This window comes from Equus caballus, chromosome 17 (genome assembly GCF_041296265.1).
Source record: "Equus caballus isolate H_3958 breed thoroughbred chromosome 17, TB-T2T, whole genome shotgun sequence".
Lineage (NCBI taxonomy): Eukaryota > Metazoa > Chordata > Mammalia > Perissodactyla > Equidae > Equus > Equus caballus.
Window position 1 is genome coordinate 28,465,743 of NC_091700.1, and position 27,162 is coordinate 28,492,904.

Genomic DNA, 27,162 nt, shown 5'->3' on the forward strand with positions numbered 1-27,162 from the left:
AAGAACAAGTGACCATGTTTAAAGGATCAGAAAGTTATGAGGTGGGGAGGAGGAGAGGGCAGGAAAGGAGAGTGAGAGAGAAAGTGTCACTGGTCTTACCATCCAGCTTTTCACCTGAGCTGGGAGTTCTCAGAAGTTTCAAAGATATGGGAGGAGGCAGCCTTGGTGGTGGGGCTGGACAACCTCAGGTGTTAGTGCTGAAAAGCCCACTCCAGGCCAGCCCCCTGACTTCAGTCAAATAAGTCATCATCAGTGCCCGTTCACAGATAAGGCAGTTGAGGTCTGGGGAGCTTAGGTGACTTGCCACGGTCACATAGCTAAGAAGTGTCAGATCTGAGGAGCAGGTTGCATTGAAGGGGGAAAATACATGTCACTATAACCAAGTAAATCATGTCCTCAGAAAGGACACTATCATCCCAAATTTCTCCCCACAAAGAATTTTTTGCAGCATCTTTCCTTTAATATTCTATTAGTATTTGTAAGGCTTCACACAAAAGAAATTCACTAAGTTTGGAGATGAATTCTTTCTTGCTCTTCAAATCTTCAGACTCTACTCTGAACAGGAGAGTTGGAATCTGAGGGTGGGGCAATGAGGCCCTCAGGACTGGAGTTCAAACCAAGGTCGGATCTGACCCTGGACCAGAAGTTTCCTGAACAATGTTCTAATGATTAAGAATTATTTCCTCATTTTCTTATTTTTCTATAAAGAAAGGCAAAGAAAAATACATTATATATCAATTTATATAGTTTATATAAACGTATAATATATTAAATGTAAATATATATCAATATATAACAGTTTATGAAGTGTTTTCACATATTTTCTCTCATTTGATCACACAACAACCTACAAAGTAGTTACTCAAATTCAGAAAAGTTAAATGGTAAGACTTTGAATTCATAACTCCTATGCTTTTCCAACAAAATGACTTTCTATAAGGTGAGAGAAAACTTAAGTGAATTAGGTAGCCCTTTCAAAAATAGCATTGAATACAAAGTGTTATGTGTGTTTTGTGTCTATGTAAAATTTCAACTTCTGTTTTTCACACTTCGTTTCCTTCTGTAGGCACAATCACTTCCTGGATAGTCATTTTTTTCCTTCCGGTAAACAGTGCCTTGAACCCAATCCTCTACACTCTCACGACCAGCTTTTTCAAGGATAAGTTGAAACAACTGTTGCACAAACATCGGAGGAAATCGATTTTCAAAACTAAAAAAAAAAGTTTATCTACATCCATTGTGTGGACAGATGACTCCTCTTCACTTAAACTTGGTATTTTGAACAAAATAACCCTTGGGGACAGTATAGTGAAACCAATTTCCTAGCAATGGTTTTGAATCACTAGACTTTCAATGGACTACCTAAAACAAGGTATAGCATTTGGAAGATGATGTCTGCAATGCTTTTCACCTTTACCAGCAGCAAATCTTTCTGCAAGGAGGGCACAGCAGAGTGACTTCTGGCACTGCATCCCAATGGCAGCTGTACTGTTTGTCAACTGTGCTAAGAACTGTACCTAAGGATTCTTCTCTCCCTTACATGCTTGAAATGCACAAGTGAATCCATATATAATAGGCTGATACGCAGTTGATCTTTAGCTCATCAGCACTACCAACCTACCAGTGAATGCCCACATGTTGGCACTGCGTGATCTGCTTTTAAATCCAGTTGCACTATCCATAAAATAAAAACATTCAAGACATCTAATTCCAGTGTGGCCATAACAACATAAGCCTAACATCTCTCTTCTTGCTTTTTTATTGTCAAATGAAACCCTCAGCATCCTGCTGAACTGATAGCAAAGGATTTCCAAGATGTTCACCCACCTTAAGTCCTGCCCTATGGAGGTGAGCAGAATAGCAACTTTGAAAGCAGAACTTCATGCAAGATTCCTTGTCCAACATATGATCAGAGAGGCACACCGACAAAGCCTAGAATCAGTCACCTTCTTGGCTTTTACTTAATGTCAAAAGAGCTGAGATCTTAAATAAGATATTTTTTTAAGGGTGCCCAGGCCACAAAGGAAATTTGGACACCTCAACAACCAAAAACTACATTTTAATATGTTTTTAAGCATAATTTCTTTCGAGGAGTCTCCCTATTGCTGGAATGTTCTGCCTTCATGGAGCACACAGAAAAGATGTGTGCAAGGGGATTTAAGAATAGTGGTTTGATTTGAGACCACTTGCTTACTCAGATAAATTCCTATTGTTTTTAACAAAAGGGCCAATAAGTTTGGACTTATTTTTTGAAAATGAAGGGTAAATGTGAAGGCCTGGACGTGTTTTTATATTGAAAGTTTATATGTGAAAAAAAGAATCAGGTAAATAAAACTATATTTTGCATTTGTCTATATATTATTTTAACAAAGACCATAGACAGGGCTTATTGACTATTACCCATGCTTTTCCTGATAGAGAATATGGTGAGGAAACACAGCAACTCAGTTAACAAAACACATCTTAAATTTGTCTTTCTCTTTCCCCTTTTTCCAAAGCATGAGGCAGTAACTTAATTTCTTTACTCTCACTTCATTCTGAGTTCCTTTAAGAGATGAAATATAAGCAGCCAACTGAGAACAGCACATCACCTCCTATCACATACTAAATGGATGCCCTTTTATCCGGTAACATCCAGGAAAGAGTCTCAGAGCTTATGTGTCACAGCTGTTCCGGTAATTTACCTGTTATTACTTAATATTGACTAAGACCATCATGTGAGTCCCTTCATTTTGATCAAGTGAGATATTTCTCACATCGGTGAAATATTTGCATTAGGATTCTACAAATGACGTACTAAAATAAAGTAGGCTGCCCTTTTTCCTTATGGTTTCAAACTTTTCTCCATCTTGTCTCTTCACTATGATTAGTTGCTTCCCAGCTTGTTTTCTATGGTCTCTGACATTTTCTTAAATGTCCTTTACCAGTTCTTGATCATCATACGATTTATTTCCTAGTATATTTCCCAACATCAGGAGCATAAACAAGGAATAGACCCTGAGCCTAGCGTATTTCAATCTCAGCACAAATGTGTGTCTCCTCTTCTTGAAAAACACCAAGCGTGGCCCATGAACCAAGCATCTAGGAACTGTGCTCATGAACGTCTGGGCTCTTGCTATTGAGCCGTGGACCTGAGGAGAAGCACAAGGTCAGATGCGTCAGGGAAGCTGGCAGCATAATACACAGAAAAATAGAAGCTGTATATTGGTCAGCAGCATGCCAACAAATAGTACAAAATTGAATTCTAATAGCTTATTGATTTCCAATTTAATTCTGTACTGCTATAGAAAACTATGAGAAATATGTTTGATTTTAGCAAATAATAGTCTTTCATCTGGATTATGTGAGGTCTTTTGTGTTAGATCAGACGTTTTCTAAAGCCAGTATTTCTGTGTGGTTGTGAAAATACCACCTCTGTTTGTGAACCATCTTCCACAGAAATATAAACGTCACACCAGAATTTAAGATAGACTGCGCTACCTCTGAGTGGGAGAGAGTGAGAGCAAACTGCCTGATCCACAACCCCGCCATGCATCTGTGTGTGATGACATCAAGTGCACAAAAAGAGGGTGCATGGTTTATCTGCGGTAGGGATAGCTGAGCTTATTTACATCACTTTGTTTGATTCTTAAGATTTATTTCCAATTAAAATTGAAAATGGTTTATGCCCAATGCAGTTGCTGAAATAGCTTTTTGATAGCCAGGGGCTTTAAAAGAAATCACACATACCTGAGCTTACGTACACAGGCAGCGGTATCACTTTCCCCCACCTGCATCTTGCACCCCAACTCTTCAGCTTCGTTCACCTGCTCTCTCTAGCATCATGGAGCCACAAAAGCAGACCTATCACCCCAGTGTTTGTCTCTTACCGATGACTCCAGTGTCAGCTCAAGTCAGTATTTGGCAACTTGCTACATATCTATTCAGGCTACATTTTCAAGAATTTATCTCACTCAAGGTGATTCTTCACTCTGCTTTACCATCCTTCGGTTCGTAAGCACTGCAGAGATCCAGAGAGTGCACGTGACAGAAATGAGAAAACGTAAAGCGTCACCAATCATATCCACCCTATTGTTTTATAAATGCTCCTGGGGGTCTGATGAAAATGTATTTTCCAAAATTAACAATGAATACATGTAAGACATACTTTTTTTCAGTTTTTGCCGCACAGCATAAATGGGCATATGGTTCTGTTTAATAAGTAATCTTAGGCAACTTTACTGAAAAAACAAGGTATTGAAGATAAGTATTTGTGTTTTCTTATTCCTTTACCCTGGTGAATAAGAAAAAGTGATTACAAAGATCCCTCTTTATATTTATCTGTTTATATATTTATCTGTTTATATGTCCATGCCTGATATCCTGTTCATGAAAGATAGAAGATGCATATTTAATAATGATAATGTTTATTTCTGACCCAGGGAAATGAAATGAAATTAGAATATTCTCTTTTTAAATGGCCTTTTGGTAGAAAATCTCAAAAGTCTTGAGAAATCCTTCCTAAAGCCCTGGAAGCTGATTGAAACCTGTTACTCCTTGACTTCATTACGCTGGTCTTCAGGATGTTTCTTAACATGACACATATGGGAGAAATTAATTACAAATGAAGAAATAGAAAATAACAAGACCAAGAGGTAAAATTGCGGATCCAGGAATGGAGATCTGCGGCTGTCTGAACGGCCTGGCCCCAGCCTACGGTGACACCTCTTACCTCTAGGACTTGAACAAACTCATAACTATTTTGAGTTATAAACTCAGAGCTAGTTTAAATACAAGAAGAAATCATTTTCCGGACTGTCTGGGAACCAATAAAACCTTCACTTTTTTACTGATTTTCCATCCGCTGTAACTGAGTTTCCTTAAGATCATATCTTGTAAACCGATGGGTCGTCCCAGTTCTGAGAAGATCTATAATTTGGATTAAACTATTTGCTGAAGGTCCATGTAGATTAAAAATCCAAAAGTTTACATAAAGGTCAAGGATCATCAGATTCTCAATTCCCCTGGGATATTACAGACTTTTCAGGAAGAATCAATGCAGGTCACCAGTGTGCAGAAATTCACTTTTTCCACTGGATGCTTGCAGGGCCCCATTCTATTCTGGAAAGAATACTGAGGCAAAGCCTCAGACAATGAAGCTTTTCTAAGGCATGGCAGATTACAACAGTACAGCAGTAAGTACAGCTTAAAAATTAGGTAACCTGTTGCAAGCAAAATCTAGGAATGCAGAGATTTGGTAATTAACAAGCAACAATTTTAACTACAAATCATAGACTGGTCTTTTCACATAAGTGTATAAAAAGATCTTCTATCACCTACATTATCCTTTAAAACAGACACAAATGCACAGACGTGTACAGCACTTAGATTGGGTCTATTCTTGTGAAAAGGGGGCAAAGAGACAATGACATATCTAATTTCCCCACAGAAGCAAGATAGAACATGTGGTTCTTGACCCACCATGGGTCTCTGCCTCAAATCTTGTACCATCAACCATGAACTCCCTCCCCTGTATCATCAACCTTTCCCTCTGTCTGCTGGCTCTTTCCTTTCAGCTCAGATTTCTCACATCTAAAAGAACAGTCCTACCATCCTACACCTTCCTTTAGCATCTGTCGTATTCTCACCTTCTCTTTATAGCTAAACATTTTGAAAGAATGGCAAACTTTTGTCATCAGTGCTTTGGCTCCTCAACAACTGAATGCCTCCACCCCCACCAGTCCACTGAGGCTGTCCTTGTTAAGATCTCCACGACAACTCAATGGACATTGTCCTTTCTTTAACTACATCACCTGTCTGAAGAATTTGTCACTGATGACTACTTCCTCCTTTGACTCCTCTCTCTGAATGAAGGACACCACTCTTTCCTCTTGTACACTGCTTCACTGGAACTTCCTTCTAACACCTTTATGAATTTTCTCTTCCTGTTCTTGTCCCATAAACTTATAAATAAGTTTCTGGGGTTTTACTCTTGGCTCCCTGTTCTTTGCCCTCCGTGCATCCCTCCCTGGCTTCAGCCTCTCTATGGCTTTTGTAAATTAATTTTTTTAAACTCACTTTAAAAAAATAAATACAAATAGAAGGAGCTTATTTTGATGGTTCTTACTAAATCTTGACACTTATTTTTTAATCTCCTCCACCAAGTGTACAGCAATTTTTGTTGAAATTTCTAACCTCCCTAATGAGAATCAGCTATTCTCTCCAACTCATCCAGAAGTGGTGCATTTTCACATGTTTAATTAATATGGCTTCAAAACTCAACAAAATTATTTGTTTGAAAGATTTTTCAACAGGATAGAAAATTCCATAATCTTAAGTTACCTAAGTGGCCCAAGCTGGAGAGGGGAGATGAGGATTCTGATGGCTCCATAAAAATTTCCTCTTACCTCCCTTATTTTCAGTCCAGGATCTAAGTTTACGTAAACTTCCTCTTACTTGTCTTTATTTTCGTTGGACCAAATCAGAATGTTCAGAGACGTCCACTGAAAGTATGAGATCCAGAAGGGGATCTTAAGGAAAAGTTTCACACAATCACTGAAGAGTTACTAGGTGGGGTGGGATAGAAACCTCAGATCACGCGATACTCGTTTTAGAGACTGAGACAGCAATGTTAATTGATGCACCTCTCCTGTTTGTACGTAGCAGGCGATAGCCTTAGAGAGCAAGTGCTGTATTGCTCTGTTGCTTTTGAAACAGCAAATCATTTTGTCTTAGTCTTCCCCTCTTCTGCTGCTTACGTTCTTTCTTAAAAATGCTTGGTTCCTCACTTGCTTTTAATTTTTCATTTCTACCTCTTTTGTATAATTGTTCAAATGTCAAAAAAACAAAAACCTCAAGGTTTTGTCCTGAACAGGGGATAAGTCTAAACCTGCGCTGCACTGAGTTTGATTTAGATTCATAATCCTGTCTCTCCAGCCGTAAGCCCTGCACTTTGCTCTACAACCGTGGATCGTGGCTGTCCTTAGACTCGTGCCCTGTTCTTTGTCAGCCAATAAGAAAAAATTGGACACAATGTATGACTGTAAAGTAATAAAATTTTTAAGAAAGTGAATCACTCTAGAAAAGAGGCATCTAAATTTCTGTTGCCATTCATTCATCCACTTATTTAGTCAACAAACAGGCCTTGTGCAGCTACCTGGAGCCAGACACGGTGCTTTCCTACAAGGTCATCTCCCAAGGGCAGGTAATTCACACTCCGATAAAATGGGCTTTGCAAGACAATTGGGAACTTCTTTAGAGCTGTCTTCAGAGATGAAGTCCACACATGTACCAGTCTTATCACTTTTATTCAGAGGACATTCCTCTTTATTGCAATATCTTTTTCTCTCTTTTTCTTCCTTTTTACTTTTTCAAACTTTTTGGTGACATTTCTTGTCCTTTTTCTTTTGCTTTCTCACTACACACACATGAACACATACCTTTTGATCTCTCTCTAAATCTACTTCTTTGCCTCTTTGTTTCTGTCCTATCTCTGTCTATTGCTCGCTTGCTCTCTCTCCCTGTGTAGGCAGTGTTTGGAGAGGGGATATAAGGCCAGAACGAGACCAAAGGCGGGATGGACCCTGCCGTTGAACAGATCAGGAAGCAGACTGATTGATTATGTTCCTTTTTATGCTCTGAACTGGCTGTAAGTGCCCTAAGTTGATGATATGGTTCTAACTGTCTAACCAACATCATATAGCAACAGAATAATAATAGAAACATCTTATGTCTGATCAGCTTTATGGAATGCCAAGTGCTTTCACATAACCTTTAATTTGCTGGAGGTCAAGCATTATTCAAGTGCATGCTTTTGCAGACATGTACATACACATAAACACCTCACCATGTTGGAATTAACTTATTTGGCAACCTCTCCTACTTGGAACATAACTAAATTAAAAGAGTAAACCCAAACATTTTTAAAGGCCTTTAAGGAACTAAAGATAAAACAGTCATCACAGATTCATGACTCAAAGCTCAGAAGTAGAATAGTGCATAGGGAAAAGCACACAGCATCTCATTTGAGTCATTCATCATTCACAAATATTTACTGAGTGCCCATTTGCCCGGCAATGTTCTAGGCGATAGAAATCAGTAGCATAATATAGACTGAAAAATAGTGTCTGTCGTGATGGAGCTTACATTCTTGAGGAGTTTGCAAGTGGGTGGGGAAGAGAAACAATAATAAAGGAAAATGAGCAGAATCTTTAGTGTACTAGAAGGTGAGAAGTTCTACAGCAAAAACAAACAAATAAATAAATCAGGAAAGTGGGAGAATTATTGCCAAAGGAGGGGAAATGGCAATGGAAGCCCTCAATAAGAGGTGACATTTGAGTAAAATAGCCTAATGCCACCATTTCGCCTCAGTTTACTTATCTTTAAAGTGGAAAAAATATTAATAACTATCTCACATAGTTACTGAAACTTTATGTGAACAGGTATGTACAGTTATGCATCACTTAGCGATAGGGATACATTCTGAGAAATGTGTCATTAGGCAATTTTGCCATTGTGTGTACATCATAGAGTGTACTGACACAAACCTAGGTGGTATAGCCTACTTCACACCTAGGCTATATGGTACTAATCTCATGGGGCCACTATTATATGTGCTGTCCATCTTTGACTGAAACATCGTTATGTGGCACAAAATTTTATTTTAGCACATAGCCTGAAATACATTAATTACTCAACAAAGAGTAGATATATCTTAATCTCGCAAACTTCACTCATCACAGACCTTTATCTTTTCAGAACCTATTTTCCTAAATTCACATATAATTTTAGCAAGATTTATTTTCTTATTTCTAAACTTGGAGAAGGCTGCAAGAAAATATGTATTGCATATACGTGACTATGTGTATATTTATGTATGAGTGTGTGTGCATATATATATCTATACATGTGAGTGTGTGTGTGTATGTGTCTTAGATATCCATCTGGATTTCCACAGCAAATTTAGACTTCCTGTGATCTATGAACCCCAAAGCCAAGAAATTTACCTAAAAATTAATTGTAGGACGATAATAACTCTCAGGTAACTGGAAGCACCAAACTCAAATTTCTCTAGAATACATGTCCCCAACTCAGTCCTCACAAACATCTCCAGAATGTTATATTCTTATATCAGCCTTTATAGAATTTCCACAAATAATGTCTTACAGAGAATGAGCTCATCATCCAAAATTAATAAACCATGAGGAAATAATCCACCATAAGTAAGAGTCAGCAAACACAAAAAGGGGATTAGAACCAAAACTAAACAATAAGAAAACTTTAGGTAATAGAATCATCTGGTAAAATCTACAAAATGCGTATCTAAAAATTATTCAAGAAATTGAAACCACAAAATGTACAAGACCCTATTAAAAGCGTCTTTAATAACAGAACTTCTTGAATGAAAAATGCATTCGTTAAAATTAAGAACTCAATGAATAATTTAAAAATCAGATTATATACAGCTGAAGGGAAAATTATTGAACTAAAAGTTAGACATGAGGGACCAGCTCCATGGCCGAGTGATTAAGTTCGCGTGCTCTGCTTCAGCAGCCCAGGGTTTCGCCAGTTCGGATCCTGGGCACAGACATGGCACCACTCATCAGGCAATGCTGAGGCGGCATCCCACATAGCACAACCAGAGGCACTCACAACTAGAATATATAACTGTGTACTGGGGGGCTTTGGGGAGAAGAAGAAAAAAAGAAGATTGCAACAGATGTTAGCTCAGCTGCAAATCTTTTCAAAAAAGTTAGACATGAGGAAACCATAGAGAATGAAGGCAGAGAGGTTAAAAAAACATAAAATATGATGGAGACTTAGGAGTCACAGAGGATAGTACAAGAAAGTCAAATGTACGTTTAAAAGAAGTCCCGGGTTATGAGAATCTAATGTACAGCATGGTGACTATAGTTAATATTATACTGAATAACTTGAAATTTAGAAAAAAGAGTAAATATTAAGCATTCTCATCACCAAAAAAAAAAAAAAGGTAGCAATGTTAGACAATGGATGTGTTAATTAATTGCGATGATCATTTTACAATGTAAACATGTATGAAACCACCATGTTGTACACTTTAAATATATACAATTTTATTGTCAATTATACCTCAATAAAGTTTGGGGGGAATTTTTTTTAAATAAAACAAAAAAACAGGAGCCCCAGATGGAAAGAACAGAAAGAGTGAAAGAGAAGCAATACTGAAACAAACAATGGCTCAGAATGTTTCAGAATTGATGAATGAGTCTTCATATCTAAGAATCACAATGAGTCTGCACAGGATAAATAAAAGTAAATTTATAGGTAAACCCCCTGTAACAAAACTGAAGAACACCAAAGACAAGAAAAGGCAAACAGAGAGAAAAAGAACAGCAATTAAGCTGACAGATGACCTCTCAACAGCAAGAACAGAAGTCAGAAAATAACAAGATAATATTAAGTTATATAAATAACACAACTGCTAATCTAGAATTCTTCACTTGCTAAACTCTTGTTTAACCTAAGGGTGAAATAAAGGTGTTTTCAAACAAACTAAGATGAAAACGAATTTACAGATCATAGAACCAGCCTGAAAAGAACCACTAAAGGATATACTTCAAGAAGAAGAAAATCATGACCAAAAGGAAAGTGTAGGATTCAAGACATAATGGTAAACCAAAAAAAATCAGGTAAATCTAGTAAATGTATATTTATCTATATTTGCATAAAATGATAAAATAAAAAATACATTACAATGATTATTTAAGGGATGAAAACAAGCCTGAACTAACAGATTGGATTAAGTGGATTTTAAGATAGAAAGGAATTATCGTATTTAAATCCCTTAAAATACCTGCATTTCTTGGCGAAATCCGGCCATTTGTGACAACATGGATGGACTTTGAGGGTATTATGCTGAGTGAAATAAGTCAGAGGGAGAAAGTCAAATACCATATGATCTCAATCATAAACAGAAGATAAAAACAACAACAAAAAAAACACATAGCATTGGAGATTGGACTGGGGTTACCATTGGGGAAGGGGGAAGGGGGAGGGCAAAAGGGGTGATTAGGGTCAAATGTGAGGGGATGGACTATAATTAGTGTTCGGGTGGTGAACATGATGTAATGTACACAGAATTTGAAATATGATGTACATCCAAAAAAATAAAATTAAAAAATAAAATAAAATAAAAAGATACCTGCATTTCTTGAAAAGGGGACAAATCTTGTGTAAGATTAGACTTTGTTAAAATAAGTTTGCATGTTAAAATTTAAGGTAACCACTAAAATAGTAGAAGAAAGGTGTATAACTTCCAAAGTAGAAGTGAGAAAAACGACCAGACAATAGAAAGGGAGAAAGGTGGGGAGTGGAGTGGAGAGGGAGAGAGGATGTTAATTAAAAAGCAGGAGCTAAAATAATAAATCCAAATATATGAGTAATCACCAATAATATTTTCCATGTAAATACAAACCAAAGAAAGCTTATAAAACAATATTAATATCATTTAAAGGTAGATCTTAGAGCAAAAAAGTATTGTTAGGGGGAAAAAAAAGAGCCATTATATAATGATAAAAGAAACAATTCACCACAAACATACCAGAATTCTGAATCTGTATTTGACTAAAATCATAACTTTAAAATACATAAAAGAAAAAATGTCAGAATTATGAGTAAAAAGGACAAATCTATAACCTAACACAAGAGTTTAACATACTTTTTTATATAATTGAAAAATAAAGCAGGCAAAAATTTAATAAGAATATAATTTGAGCAATACAACTTAAAAGACTTGATCTATTAGATATCTATAGAGCCATGCAATCCCCAAATTAGAGAAAACATCCTTTTCAAGTGTATATGGAACAGTTATAAAAATAGACCACTTGGCAACCTACAGAGCTAGATTCAATAAATACAAAAGAATCAATATCATACTGACCAGAACAGTATAAATTTAAAATCAATTACCAAAACAAAAATTCAGCAATTCTTATCCATTTGGAAATTTAAAAACTCAAGTATAAATAATTTATGAGTCAAAGATAAAATCATGATGAAAATAAGAAAATGCTTTGAACGCAAAAAACAGCGTATGAAAACATAACCTTTCAAAACTCTCTCAAGAATAAATAATTAACCTGATAGTTATCATTAAATAATAACTTCTGTAAAACTATTTATCATGAAATGAATAGATAATGTAAAATATACCCACAAAAGCATTTCAAAGCAAACAAAAACTCACTAGCCTAGACAATTTCTCAGGAAAGTTTTACCAACATTTAAGTATCAGCTAATTACAATATTAAACACATTGTCTCAGAAAATATAAAATATATAAGCCCAGCAACCAATTTTGTTAGTTTATAAGCTTCATCTGTATAACCTTATTATCAAAGTGAAACTATGGACAAGAAAGAAAAATTATAAACCAATCTTATTTATGAACATAGATACAAAAACTCAAAACAACATGTGAGTAAACCAAAACCAGCTATGCACATAAATTTTTTTAAATATTACAATAATGTTCACTAGGCATAAGATCAATGTGTCAAGTCAAACTGAACTGTTAGAAAGTGTGATTACCAAAAGGACATATTTATAACAGCAGCAAATTACAAGATATCTAGAAATAACTTTCACAATGACTTACAAGACATTATGGTGGAAATTTAAATTTTATTGAAAGTTTTAAAAGATGCAATTCCAAATGAAATATCAACCAGAACTTTTGCAGAATATGAAGGAAGACCAAAAAGTCAAATGTGGCAAATATAATTTTGAAAAAATTAAGGAAGACTCATTTTATTAGATACTAAGACCAAAACAATGTGGTAATAATAAAAAGACTAACGAATAATCCATTGGATTAGAATAGAGGACCTGGAAATAGATACACATATATGAGAACTTTGTATGTAACAGAAAGGTACAAAAATCAATATGAAGGGTAACAGCTGAGTAGATACCATCAAATCAACCATTTGCAGGTTGAGTCTAAATTAAACAGAAAAAATCAATACCTTTAGAGCAACATAATAGAATGCATGCTCTCTATAACATCACATTCACAATGCTTAGGATGTAATCCAAAATTATATTTATCCAAAGAACAATGAAAATATGACTCATTCTCAAGAGAAAATAAAATCAAAGGAGACCAACCATAAGGTGACTCAGATATTAAAATGAGCAGACTAGAATTCTAAAGAAGCTAATATAACTGTGATTAATGACATAAAGAAGAATGCGTTAGTAATAAATGAAAAGATAGGAAATCTCAGCAGAGAAATAGAAATTAAAGAACCAAATGGAAATTCTAGAACTAAAAATTACAATGTAAAAAATACAGTGTATTAGTGTCATATGGCTGCTGTAACAATTACCACAAATTTGCTAGCTTAAAACAACGGAAACATACTCTGTCACAGTTCTGGAGGCGATATGTCCAAAATCAAAGTTTCAGCAAGGCCATACTCCCTCTGCAAGCTCTAGAAGATAATTCTTTGTTGTCTTTTCTGGATCCTGGTGATTATTGGCATTTCTTGACTTCTGGCCACATCACTCCAATCTCTGCCTCCATGGTCACATTGCCTCTTCCTTTTCTGTCTGTCAAATCTCATTTGCGTGTCTCTTCCAAGGATGCTTTAGGGCCCACTCAGATAATTCAGGATGAGCTCTTCATCTTAAGACTCTTAAGTTGCAAGTTAATTATCTCTATAAATATTATTTTTCAAAATAAGGTGACATTGGCTGGTTCCAAGGATTTGATGTTGATAACTTCTGGGAAGCCAGTTTTCAGTCTATAACATACCACCTCTAAATATTAAAAAAAAAAAAAAAAGAAGAAGAAGAAGAAGAAGAAGAAGAAGCATGTAGTGGATGAAACTATACCAGAATGCAGGGTCAGCAAATTTGAAGACAGACCAATAGAAATCATTTAATAGAAAGAAAAGATAGAAAAAAAGAAAGGAAAAAAATTAACAGAGCCTCAAGAACCTATGAGTCAATATCAAAGAGCTAACATATGCATATGTGGAGTCTCAGAAGGAGAGGAAAGAGGAAATGCAGCAAAAAAAATTTTTAAACAAATCATGACCAAAGTTTTCCAAAACTCCAAAATTTTCCAAAACTTATGTCTGTGAAAGACAAAAATTTATAGATTCAAGAAGCTTGGCAAATCCCTAGGAGGATTTATAAACCTAGGCAAGATTTTTGCATTTTATATGAAGTGGAATAATACTAATTCTTAGTAGATTGTATGGGAATTGACTAGAAAGTGATATAAGGAAAATTTCTAGGTTGATGGTAATGTGCTAATCTTTTGTGTATGTGTGTGAGGAAATTGACCCTGAGCTAACATCTGTGCCAGTCTTCCTCTATTTTATATCAGCTACCACCACAGCATGGTTGGTGAGCAGTGATAAGTCTGCACCAGGATCCAAACCTATGAATCCCAGGCTGCCCCAGTAGAGTGCACAAACTGAACCACTGTGCCACTGGGCCAGCCCAAGTAATGCTCTAATCTTGATAAAAGTTGGAATACAGAATTGTATTCGTCTGTCAAAACTCAGCATATATAGAATTAAGATCTGTACATTTTATTGTATGTACAAAAGACATGTATGTATGTACAAAGTAAATAAAATTTATAAAATTTTATAAAATAAATAAAACATGTATGTATATTTTACCTAAAAAGAAAAAATGTAAATAATGTTGAACTATAATTAATTTAGGTATGCTATAGTATTTAATAGAAAGTATACTAATATATGCATTTTAACTTGAAATGCATGCAAAATAAGATGAATTAATGGATGGATAGAGGGATGGACTGATGGATAGATATGTGATAAAGCAAGTATGCTAAAATGTTAGTGACAAAATCCAGGTGGTGCAAATATAGGAGTTCACCGCAAAATTTTTTTAACTTTTCTGTATTTTTGAGACTTTTCACATTAGAATGTTGGGGGGAAATCAATGGGAAAAGGAAGGAATAGTTAATACATAGCTCTGAGTCACTTGGTTATCCATATAGAAAAAAAGGATTGAATGAAATCCTTGCTTCCTGTCATACAATAAAATAAATTCCAGGGGATTTAAGAAAACTAATATGAAAAGCAAAGCTGTAAAATTTATACATTAAATATAGACTAAAACACAAAATATTTTCATGAAATAAAATAGGAAAGGATGTCTTAAGACACAAAGTTATAGGCCATAAATAGAGATGTTGGTGTGTTTGCCTATATTAAAATTAAAACTTCTGCATGACAAAAAAAACACACCATAAATAGAGGGAAATAATTAAGTTACATAGGATCCTAGTTTCTGGTTCTGCATGTAAGGAGCTTGGAAGTCACCACTAGTCACCACTCTGTCCTAACAACAAGTAAAAAGCTGAACAGACTTAAAAATTTGCAACTCTTCTTGGATCCATAAGAAAGCGGAGGACACAGGGCAAATGACTGCCCCAAGATTGGAGAGAAAAACAGGCACGTACTGTGAGCCACAACTTAATGGAGCAGACATTCACAAGCAGAAACCAACGCCAGATATGTAATATCTGGTTATCAACAAAAAATTACAAGGCTTACCAAAAGGCAAAAAAACACAATTCGAAGTAACAGAGTAAGCATCAGAATCAGAAATATCAGTAATATTGGAATTATCAGACCAGGAAGTTAAAACATATAATTAATATGCTAAGGGCTCTAACAGATAAAGTAAATAACATGCAAGAACACGTGGACAATATAAGCAGAGAGATAGATATCCAAAGGAAAATACAAAAAAATGCTAGAGATAAAAATACACTGTAACCAAAATGAAGAATGCCTTTAATGGGCTTATTAGTAGCCTGGACACAGCTGAGGAAAGAATCTCTAAGCTAGAGGATAGACTAATAGAATCTTCAAAAATCAAAGAACAAATAGAACAAAGACAGACAAAAAGAAAACAGACTATCCAGGGACCATGGAATCACTGCAAAAGGTGTCATATACACATACTGCGAATACCAGAAGGAGAAGAGAGAAAGGACAGAAGAAATATTTGAAATAATAATGACTGAGAATGTCTACAAATTAATGTCAGACACCAAACCACAGATCCAGGAAGACTGAAGAACACCAAGGATGGTACATACCAAAAAAATACTAAATCTAGGCATATATTTGTCAAACTGCAGAAAATCAAAAGTAAAGGAAAAATTCTGAAAGAAGTCAGAGGCAAAAAGATACCTTACCTGAGCTAAGATAAGAATTACATCTGAGTTCTCAGAAACCATGCAAGAAAAGAGTGGAGTGAAATATTTAGTGTTGAGAGGGTCCTAGCCAGAGGGAAGAAGAGCTGGCCAGGGAGGGGCGGGCTTGTGGGGGCCAGGGAGGGGTAGGAGGCAAGTCTGAGTGTTTGAGTGTTTGCTCCGACCGGTGACGACTATCCTCCTTGCCCTCTGGCCACACTCCAGCTCTGCTGCCCCCAAGAGGCTGCCACCAACCTAGAATTCTTTACCCTCTGGAATTATTCTTCAAAAGTGAAGAAGAAATACTTTTTCAGACAAAAAAAAATTGAGAGAATTTGTTGCCAGTAGACGTGCCTTGAAAGATATGTTTAAAGAAGCTTTTTAGACAGAAAGAAATTAATATAGGTCAGAAACTCAGATCTACAGAAAGTAAGGAAGAGCATCAAAGAAAGAATAAGTAAAGGTAAAATAAAATTTTGTATTTTTATTTGTCTTAACTGATCTAACATACAACAGTTTTTTCAAAGTAATAATAGCAACAGTGTATTTTATTATGTATGCTTATGTATATATCCTTATATAAAAGTGAAATGAATGACTGCAATGATGCAAGAAATGGAAGGGAGGAATTAGAATGTTTTTATTATAAGGTACTCACACGTGAAGTAGCATTGTGTTATTTGAAAATGAACTTGGATTACTTGTAAATATATATTGAAAACTCTAGGGCAACCAACAAAAACAGTTAAAAAAAAAAAGCTTACCTGGTATACTATGAAAGGAGGGAAAATGGAATCATACAAAATGCTCAGTTAAAACCACAAAAGGCAGAAAAAGAGCAGAAGACAAAACTAGGAGCAAAGAGCAAGGGCAACAGATAGAAAACAGTAATGAAATGTTAGATATTAATCAAACTATATCAATAATTACTTTGAACATCAATGGTCTAAGTACACCATTTGAAAGACAGAGATTGTCAGAGCGGATCACAAAGCAAGACCCACCTATACATTGTCTATAAGAAAGCCACTTTAAAAATAAAGACACATGGGATTAAAAATAAACGGATGGAGGAGGGCAGCCCCGTGGCATAGTGGTTAAGTTCAGTGTGCTCCACTTTGGCAGCCCAAAGTTCATGGCTTCAGATCTGGGAGGCAGACCTGCACCACTCGTCAGCCATGCTGTGGCAGCTGTGCACACAACATAGAGGAAGATTGACACAGATGTTAGCTCAGGGCCAATCTTCCTCAAGCAAAAAACAAAAATAAAAATAAAAAGCAAGGAAGATTGGCAATAGCTGTTAACTCAGGGAAAATCTTCCTCACCAAATAAAATAAAATAAATGAATGGAGGAAATATACCATGCTAACACTGATCAAAAGAAAACAAGAGTTGAGCCAACCTTGATTGCCTAGTGGTTAAAGTTCAGCACTCTGCTTTGGTGGCCTGGGTTCAGTTCTCAGGTATGGAAGCACACCACTTGTCTGTCAGTGACTGTGCCATGGTGGCAGCTCACGCAGAAGAACTAAAAGAACCTACAACTTGAATATACAACTATGTACTGGGACTTTGGGGAGGAAAGAAAAAAAGAGAGAGGAAAATTGGCAACAGATGTTAGCTCAGGGCAAATCTTTCCCAGCAAGGGAAAAAATAAAAATAAAAACTTTACAACAGCTTTATTAATAATTACCAAAACCTGGAAGCAACCAAAACATCCTTCGGTACGTGAATGGATAAATAAACTGTGGTACATCCAGACAATGGAATATTATTCAGCACTATAAAGAAATAAGATATCAAGCTATGAAAAGATACAAAGGAATCTTAAAGGCATATTACTAAGTGAAAGAAGCCAATCTGAGAAGGCTGCATACTGCATGACTCCAACCATCTGCCATTCTGAAAAAACTTAAAATTATGGAGACAGTGCAAAGACCTACGGATTGGGTGATGGGTAAGAGGGATAAATAGGCAGAGTACACAGGATTTTTAGGACAGTGAAAATACTCTTTACGGTACTTTAATGATGGATATACATCATTATACATTTGTGTAAACCCATAGAATGTACAACACCAAAAGTGAACTGTAATGGAAACTACGGTCTTTGGATGATTATGATGTGTTAATGTAGGTCAATGAATTACAATAAATATACCAGTCTGGTGGGTGATGTTCATAATGGGGGAGGCTATGCACGTCTGGGCTCTTGATGTATATGGGAAATCTCTGTACCTTCCCCTCAATTTTGCTGAACCTTAAATTGCTCTAAAAAATTTGTCAATTTAAAAAAATTTTAATTAAAAAATTGAGTTTATGTAGTTGGAGAAGTTCTTTGTAACTCATGTAAATTGCAAATATATATCAAGAACATTTATAAATTAATGAGAATAAGACAAACAAGCCAGTTTTTTTAATAAACCAAGGATTTGAACCAACAATTCACAGAAGAAATCCAAATGACCCATAAATATAAAAAATATCCAAAAAATGCTCACTCACATTATTAATCGGATAAGTAAAAATTAACGCAAAAGTGAAATACTGGCTTAGATCATTAGGTTAATAAAAGTAGGTCTGAATACACTGAGTTTTCAAAGATGTAGTGAAATAGAAAATCTTTTATGTTTCTGGGTGGGAGTGTAAATTGTCACAACTATTTTTGAGAACAATTTGACAGTATCTAGCAAAGTTGTACATGTGCATAATAGACATGCCCTGTTGGATACATCTTGTACGCCTCCCTATATTCTCTTGCACCATCTGCTCCAACTCAGTTGCTATCGCTGCAACCAACTCCATATAGACCCATGAAGTTCTACTGCCTGACGCTGACCAGCAAGACATCAGAAGTCTCTGGTTCTTCCCATCACTTTCTCCTCAGGAAAAAGCATGGGGCCACTGAAGGTTACAAGTGAGGAAGAGAGAAGTGAGATCTGGCTTCTCCAGCAGCTACTGAAGAGGCCAGGTGATATAATCTGAAAGTACACAGTGATTTACTTCCCTTGGAATGAACTTTGTCCCTAGGAGAGGAAAGAGAAACGGGAGCCAGCAGATCATTTTCCACTTTTCTTCCTTCAGTGGATTTTTCCTAGGAGTAGTCTTCCCTATAGCCTATCCCGAGACACCCTATGTGACCAAGTGGGTCCACCTGCCCAGCCACCAACTGTATCTCTTCCTGGCTTGTGAAGCAGTGACAGTCATGTAAACCTTGCATTTGCTTCTCATCTTCCCTGCCTCGCTTCCTGCTTCCCTCAGCCTCACTGCTCTAGAATTGGCTTCCTAATAAAGTGTAGCACTGGAGCCTTGCCTCAGGCTCTGATTTTTTAGGGGATCCAGGCTAAGACATCCTAAAACCCAGCAATTCAAGTGACAGATGTTCACCCTAGAGAAATCCTTGCACATGTGCACAAAGAATACAAAGACATTCAATGCTACATTGTTTGTAATAGCACAAAAGTGGAAACAATCTAACTGTCCTGCAACAGAAGAATGAATAAATTATTCATTTATTATTATTCATTCATTTATTATTATTATTCAAATAAATTATTTATTCAATCAATTATCATACAGCGCTTAAAATGATCTCATGTATCAAGATAGAGAAATGTCAAGAATACAATATTGACTGAAAAAATAAAGTTATGAAACATTGTATACAGTATATCATTTATATAAAATTTTAAAACACACAAAACAATGTATCTCTTGTATATATAATACATGGGAATAAAATTATCTAATTTTAAGAAAGGATTTACTTCTGGGAAAGAAGAGAGAAAAAAATTTTAATGTATTGTTCTAAAAAAAATTGTTCTAAACAACTTTTCTAAAAACAGTTATTCCAAAAAACAAAAAAAAAGCCCTGAAGCAAATAGAATTAAGGTGATTATCTGTTTAATTTTGCCAGTATGTACATTGTTATCTGTTACATTAGTTCATAAATTTTTCTGTGGTCGCTCCATCTTGTAGAATTAAAATGTAAATGACTCAAGCCCACATCCTACACATCATAGTGTAGAATGTCCAGAAGTCTCTTCAAAGTTTCTCTGAATTTTCAGGAGATTTACAATTGGCTAGGTCAGTTCCCTTTTCTGTGAGCATCTTTTCTTCCCTGATCCCCAGCTCTGGGCGTCCTCTAGCCTCAACTGCCTGGACCATGGGCTTCAGTCCTTTCTGAATGTGGTGCTGCCACCAACACACGTGTAGTAGCAGGATGCTGTAGGAAGGGCTGCGTTATTCCTCAACTCCCTGTGTCATCGTTAACACAGAGTTACTATTTACAGAACGGTACTTAGAGTTGAGGATAATGAAGACAGACTACAGTTCAGTGACAAACTTAAGTAAAATATATTCTAAATGCTCATTCAGCCATTTCCACCCATCCACTTAGGCCTGCACTGTCTCCATCTTCTGGGGCTTTTCTCTTACACACACATACACTCGCACACACTCCTACTCCTACCTCTCCCACCTCCAAAATCCTGTTAATCCCTCTGTAAAGAGTTTTGTTCACCCCCAAAGTAAGTTTCAAGCTTGCCTTTGCTTATCAAAAGTATGAATCTGCATTGCCAAACAAAGGGCCTTCTACTCAGGGTCTCCACCCTTTAGGTGCATAAAAGAAAAGGAAAAGCTTTGAAATTATAGGTTTCCTTTCGCATGGTCAAATTTTATTAAAGATAACTTCTCCCTACAAGCGTTTGGGAAAACAGCATGAAAATCCACTTTACCTCTGTCCAGAATAAACCTGCAAGTGGTGAGTCCCCCTCGGTCCCCCCTCCCACAACTCACCCAGCTCTGGCCCCCTACACATATATACAAACGCTAAAAGCCCTGAAATCTGGTTCATTTAGTACAGGGGCAAATAATTCCATATACCTTAGAGGATACAGAAGAATGTCTGTGTTATGATCCAGTGTCAGAAGGAATGTCTATGAGGACGATGCCTTCTACGTGCATAGCCTTCCACAGTTTACAAGGAACTCTTACAGAAAAAACAATCTGTAAAGAAATACACAAGATTGCACAAAAAATTTTTAGCAGAAATGAAACTAAAATCCAGTTCTCTTGATCCTAATATAACCCTTTCTATTCTATCAGGCTGTATCTAACTCTGTTACCAAGAAAAGATTAGATTGGTATCAGGGTACCATAGAAAGGATAAAGTGAAAAGAAATATAAAGGGTTTTAGGAAGAGCTCATTTCAAAGTTTAAGGTTTGGTGCATAAGGTTTGAGATCTCCAGAAAGTTTCCATACCCACCAGTCTCTTCCTGGCCATCTAAATGTACCAAAGCCACGTTAGAAAGCGTAGATTGTAAATAAACAATAAAAGGTACCCAAGGATATTTTAAAAAGCCCTGCCTAGAAGAATACACTGAGATTCCTATGAGATTTTTTCACAACTTTATTGCTTATTGAATAGAACACCTTTCATGTACTCTTCAGTGAAACCAGACTTTCTTAAAGAGGGAGCATGTCTGACATTCTTCTTCCTGTGCTGAGAGTGAACGCGGCAGTGCAGAACACAGAGATGACAGGAGGTGAAGCAAAACCCTTGACTTTGATCCACAAGAGGGAGGAAATTTGCTCAGAGAATTGGACACATCAGACAACAGACCTAGTTCCAGGCTCAAGAGAGATTTCTTGATGGTTGAGCAAGCTGCAGAGTTTTATTTGGCAGAATTTGCTTCAGAGAGTAAGTGAAGAGAGAAGGGATTCAAGAGAAAGGGTGAGGATCAAGTTTTAAACCCAATACAAATACTCTAGTCGGATTGAAGTACACTGGAGAATTTAGAACACTAACCAAAATACAAGCAATCTCTATCTAGCGAAAATGCCAGAATGCGATTAAGTCACCTACTGAGAAATGGGGTCTCTGTTTACACCCAACCACAGCAATGCCTGGATGGGTTCTTAGTCTACATCCATGAGGACCCTAAAGAATGCTGCCAAATATTGAACTTGTATGACCACATTGAATTGAAACCTTGCTAAAGGATTCAAACATCTCATGATAAGCTAACATGAATACCAAAAGAAACAAAAATTCCATTAACTCAATGGGATTTTGAACCAGTAGATATTGAAGAGTCAATTTAAGAGTGACGGATCTTAGAATAGCCTCCAGCAAAGGAGATAAGGCCTTTCCTGGGGTGGATTGGGGATAAAAACACGGCTTTCCTGGAATCCCACAACATCTGACTGGCTTTGCCCAGCAGCTTTACTCTGCAGCTCTGGAAACCCCAACACGCTGCCGGGCCCAACAGGCCCACTCTCAGGCCATGTGTTGCTGGGAAGGCCACAAACTGGTGGTTTGCTTTCTTTTCTTTTTAACAAAGTAATTAGTACTGTACAAACTAAATTATGGCAATATTGAAAGAAACAAGTAAAAGAATTAAAATCATCCTTAATCCCACCACTTTAATGTAATGACTATTTTCATTTATTTATGTCTTGTCTGGCCCTTATTATGTACACGTACATGTTTTCTGTCATTGTAAACTCAGCATACTTACAGTTGTGCTGTTTTTCTTTTGAAAGATTATGAAATTTTTTCATGTTACACAATTTTCATAATTATTTTTCTATATAGAGATGCATGATCTTCCACTGAAGTATTAATGCTAATTGACTTAATCACTTCCCTGCTGTGAAATATTTTGGTTCTTTGTAGCTTTGTTCTTTCATTGAGAAAGCATGAAACACTTTTCTTCTCTTGCTGAGGGAGATTAGCCCTGAGCTAACATCTGCACCAATCTTCCTCTATTTTGTATGTGAGCTGCCACCTCATCATGGCCACAGACCAGTGGTGTAGGTCCACGCCCAGAAACTGAACCCAGGGCACCAAAGTGGAGCATGCCACACTTAAACACTAGGCCATAGGGCCAGCCCCATGAAACACTTCTTATGTGCTAAACACTTTACTGAACAGTAGGGACAAAAAGATAAACATGAAAGAGTCCTTGCTCTTGACAAGTTCAAGGTGAAAGAGGTGTGCTCACTAAAGGGGACCAAGCCCAATGCGATGAGTGCCATGAAAGGGTCAGAAGTCAAAAAGAAGTTTTTAGGAGTCTTGATAAGAATTGCCCAAAATGTTTAGGAAGCGCCGTAAATATTATGACAAAGGGGGCTCTAGCCTCAAGTGGGCTTCGGGAGAAACAGAACAAAACAAAGTTAAATGTAAGGTTTAAAAAGTCTGTGCTCCTAAACAGCCAGGGTGCACCATGATTTCCAGGAGGGCATGTGCTCCACAGCATCTCCTACATTGATCTGATCTCAACCTCCTTTACAAGACAACCATTAGACAGAGCATAGACCCTGAGAAAAGCTTTTCTGGTGGTACATACCACAAGCAGGGGTCCAAACGGACTGAACTAATAAACATAGCACCCCAGAGTCTGAGTTTGCCAGTTTTGTCCACAGCATTATTGTCAAGAATGTTACAAATTAAACAGGTGTCAAGTGTACCTCAGTACTGAACTGATTTGCAGCTAATCCTCTTAGCCATGAATAGATACTGTAATGGTCATCTGGCCAGATTAAACAACATTTCTGAGTGTGCCTGTGAGGATGTTTCCAGATGAGATTAGCACTGGAATGGGTGGACTCAGTAAAGTGGATTGCTCTCCCCGTTGTGGGTGGGCATCATCCAACCGTTGAGGGCCTGAATAGAAGAAAAGGTGGAGGAAAGAGGAATTTGCCCTGTTGTTCTTGCCTCTGCTTGAGCTGGGATGTCTCATCTTCTCTTTCCTTGTCCTGGCACTGGGATTTACATCATCGACCCCCTCGGCTCGCAGTCCTTTGGACACAGACTGAATTATACCACTGGCTTTCCCGAGTCTCCAGCTTGCAGTCAACAGGTCATGACACTTCTCAGTGTCCATAATCTTGAGAGTCAATTCTGAACATATATAATATTCAAGTGATTCTGTTTCTTTGGAGAACACTGACTAATACAGATAGTGTTACGGGTTGAATTGTGTGTCCCCAAAAGATGTTGAAGTTCTAACCTCCAGTACCTGTGAATGTGACCTTATTTGGAAACAGAATCCCTGCAGATGTAATCAAGTTAAATTGAGGTCGTTAGGATGAATCCTGGATTAGGTCATTAATCCAATACGATTGGTATCCTTACAAGAAGAGGAAAAAGACACAGACACAGAAGGATAACAACCACATGAAGAAGGAGCCAAAGCTAAGGAACAGCTGGGTCTAGCGGAAGGTGGAAGAGACAAGGAGGGATCCTCCCCTAGGGGCCTTTGGAGGGAGCATGGCCCTGCCAACACTTTCATTTCAGACTTCTAGCCTCCACAACTGTGGCAGAATACATTGCTGTTGTTGTAAACCGCCAAATTTGTGGTAATTTGATATAGCAGCCACAGGAAACTAAAACAGACACTACACCACCAATGCTGGGGAATATTGTAAAAGAGGGGAAGGCTACCTTTTGGCTCCCATCACCTCTTTAGCCTGTTTCCCACCATGCCTCATAGTGCTGCCTCCTTCCAGGGCCCCACAGGTGCCCAGTGTCTCTTCTCCTTCTGCCATATAGTGACCTGTTATCAGGAAACTATCCGTATTGTAAAGGACTCCTCATACAGATAAAACTGTTACAGCAGCAAAGACTATTTGTACCTTAACCAGGTTCTTCAGGTGGCGTGATTGCCAAGTGCAAGTTAGTGGGGCCTAGAACCAAGCTACCTGGGTGGAAATCCCTGGCTTCACCAGCTCTTAGCTCTTTGAGCTCCGCCAAGTCCCTAAACTTTACTGTGTCTCGGTTTCCTCACCCTGTCTGGTTTGAAGATTTGAAGATTAAAGGAATTAATACGCTTCAACACTCAGAATGGTATCTGGAATATAGAAAGTTCTCCGTAAATATTGGTAATTATTTCATTCACAAATGAAGACTGTCCAGGGGTCATTTTCTACACACAGTTTTTGGTCTGGTGTGGTTTAAGTGGCGTGGCCATCATGAGAAAGCGACTGTATCAGAGGAATGAATACTTGGTTTTCCTTCTGACTCTGACACAAATATACTGTTAAAAAAAATTCAGCTTTTCCACCTATCAATGGAGATGGCAAATATCCACCACAAGAATTCTATAAGAACAAGACAGAAGTACAATATTGTGGAAAGAGGGCTATTTGAGAGCCAGGAAACCAAAAGTTTGGTTCTCGCTTTCCCTTTAAATCTTAGTCTGACTCCTGAACCTTTGCTGAGAATTAGGTTGTTGGACTGCACGATGTTCAAGGTTCTTACGAGTCTCCCCACCTGGGCTGTAACGTTATTGCTCTAACAGAAGTGTGTTAGGCACTAGGAAAGAAAGGCTCTTCATTAATTTAAGTAATAATCAAATACACATTTTGAAAAAACACCTAAATCTTCGGTTAGGGCAAAATTTATACCTTAAGAAAATTAAAGAGTAGCAACACAGATGTCGGTTGTCAACTGTCTTTAGATACAGTTACTCTCTCTGAAAGAGTCACCTTCATATAAAACAAAGATAAAGAAAGAAATAAAGCCTCTCTAATTTTGCAAACAGTGGCTAAGTCACACAAAGTAAATGTAAGCACCTGACTGGCCAAATGTACAAGTTCTCTGTCATAACCTTACTCTGTCTGTCCCACAGCACATGGAGCATTTGAAGAGATAGTAATTAGCAAACACGACAGATGCTGATTGCTGACACGCAATCAGATCACCTTCCGTCAGCTTGCAAAAGGTAGACTCTCCTTGATCCTCGAAGATAGACTTGAAATTTCCATGTTGGATTAGAGCCCTAGGGCCTTGCTACTCAAAGTGTATGTGATCAGAGGACAAGCAGCATTAGTAGCATCTAAGAGAGCAGTAAAAATGCAGCATCTTGGGCTCCACCTTAGACCCACTGGAGCAGAACCTGCATTTTGACAAGTTCCCTGGAAAATTGACACGTACATTAGGTCTGAGAAGCACTGCTGGAGAGCACATCGAAGATGGGATCCAGGCCTGTGCTCCTGGCAGTGGACTTAGGTTGAGCATAAAGCCATCATTATGAATCTTTTTTTTCTTATTTAGATATAATCGACATAGAAGATTATATTTGTTTTAGGTGTACAACATAACGATTCGATATTTGTATATATTGCGAAATCACCACCACAGTAACTCTCGTTAACATCCGTCACCACACGGTTACAAAATTTTTTTGTCTTGTGATAAAAACTTTTAAGATCTATTCTCTTAGCAACTTCCAAATATAACATATAGTACTATTAACTATAGTCACCATGCTGCACATTACACCTGTGTAAGGCTTAGCCTCTTTTCTTTTGGAACGTAGACAAGCAGAGATGACACTAAAATGGTGAGATCTGCAGAATGTGCACTGGAGTTTTTTATTAATTTATGGCCATTATTATTAAGCATTCTCCAAAGCTTCTAACTGAGGTTAAAGTCACTAAAGAATGTGTTTTTGTTTTTGTTTTTTGGCAACTAAGCAGAATGGGTCACAAGCCCACATCCTATTTATTCTCCGTGGCGGCTACAGACAGATGTGCCATCCACCTACATGGCCCTTTAAGGAAGGACTTGTTGCCCCAGCTGCTATAGCAGCCTTCAGCTCTCAGCCCCTTCCGGGATGACCTCATCTCCAGTGCCACCTTGCCCAAGGTCGTACTTTCCTAAGGGGATCTGACATCCAATAACTGACTGAGGCGGCGGCTCAGCCATTTGGGCCCAATGAAGCTCAATGCACGGCAGCTCCGATGGGTCATCTCCATTCCAGGGCTCCCCATGGTGTCGGCCCAAACTGCTGGTCCTGCATCCCAGCTCGCTCCTCCCTCTGACTAGTCTGCTTCTTCTCTCTCCCTTCCGCAGGTGTTGATCCTGAGGGTACTCCCTAATAAAGCCCCTGAACACTAACAGTTGTCTCAGAATCTGCTTTCTGGAGACACCAGCCTATGACAA

General features: G+C 37.5%; 1 protein-coding gene across 3 annotated transcripts in view; it reads left to right on the forward strand.

Moving 5' to 3' along the window:
• The window catches only part of RXFP2 (relaxin family peptide receptor 2), a 58,148-nt gene extending 55,802 nt beyond the window's left edge, over positions 1-2,346 (forward strand). The window contains exon 17 of one of the 3 annotated variants that reach the window (XM_070239227.1): positions 1,067-2,346. In XM_070239227.1, coding sequence (XP_070095328.1) covers positions 1,067-1,326 — 260 coding nt within the window. In that variant the 3' untranslated portion in view covers positions 1,327-2,346. The remainder of the gene's footprint in view (positions 1-1,066) is intronic. The other 2 variants (XM_070239228.1, NM_001163868.1) reach the window with 2 other exon arrangements.
• The last annotated feature ends 24,816 nt before the right edge of the window (positions 2,347-27,162 follow it).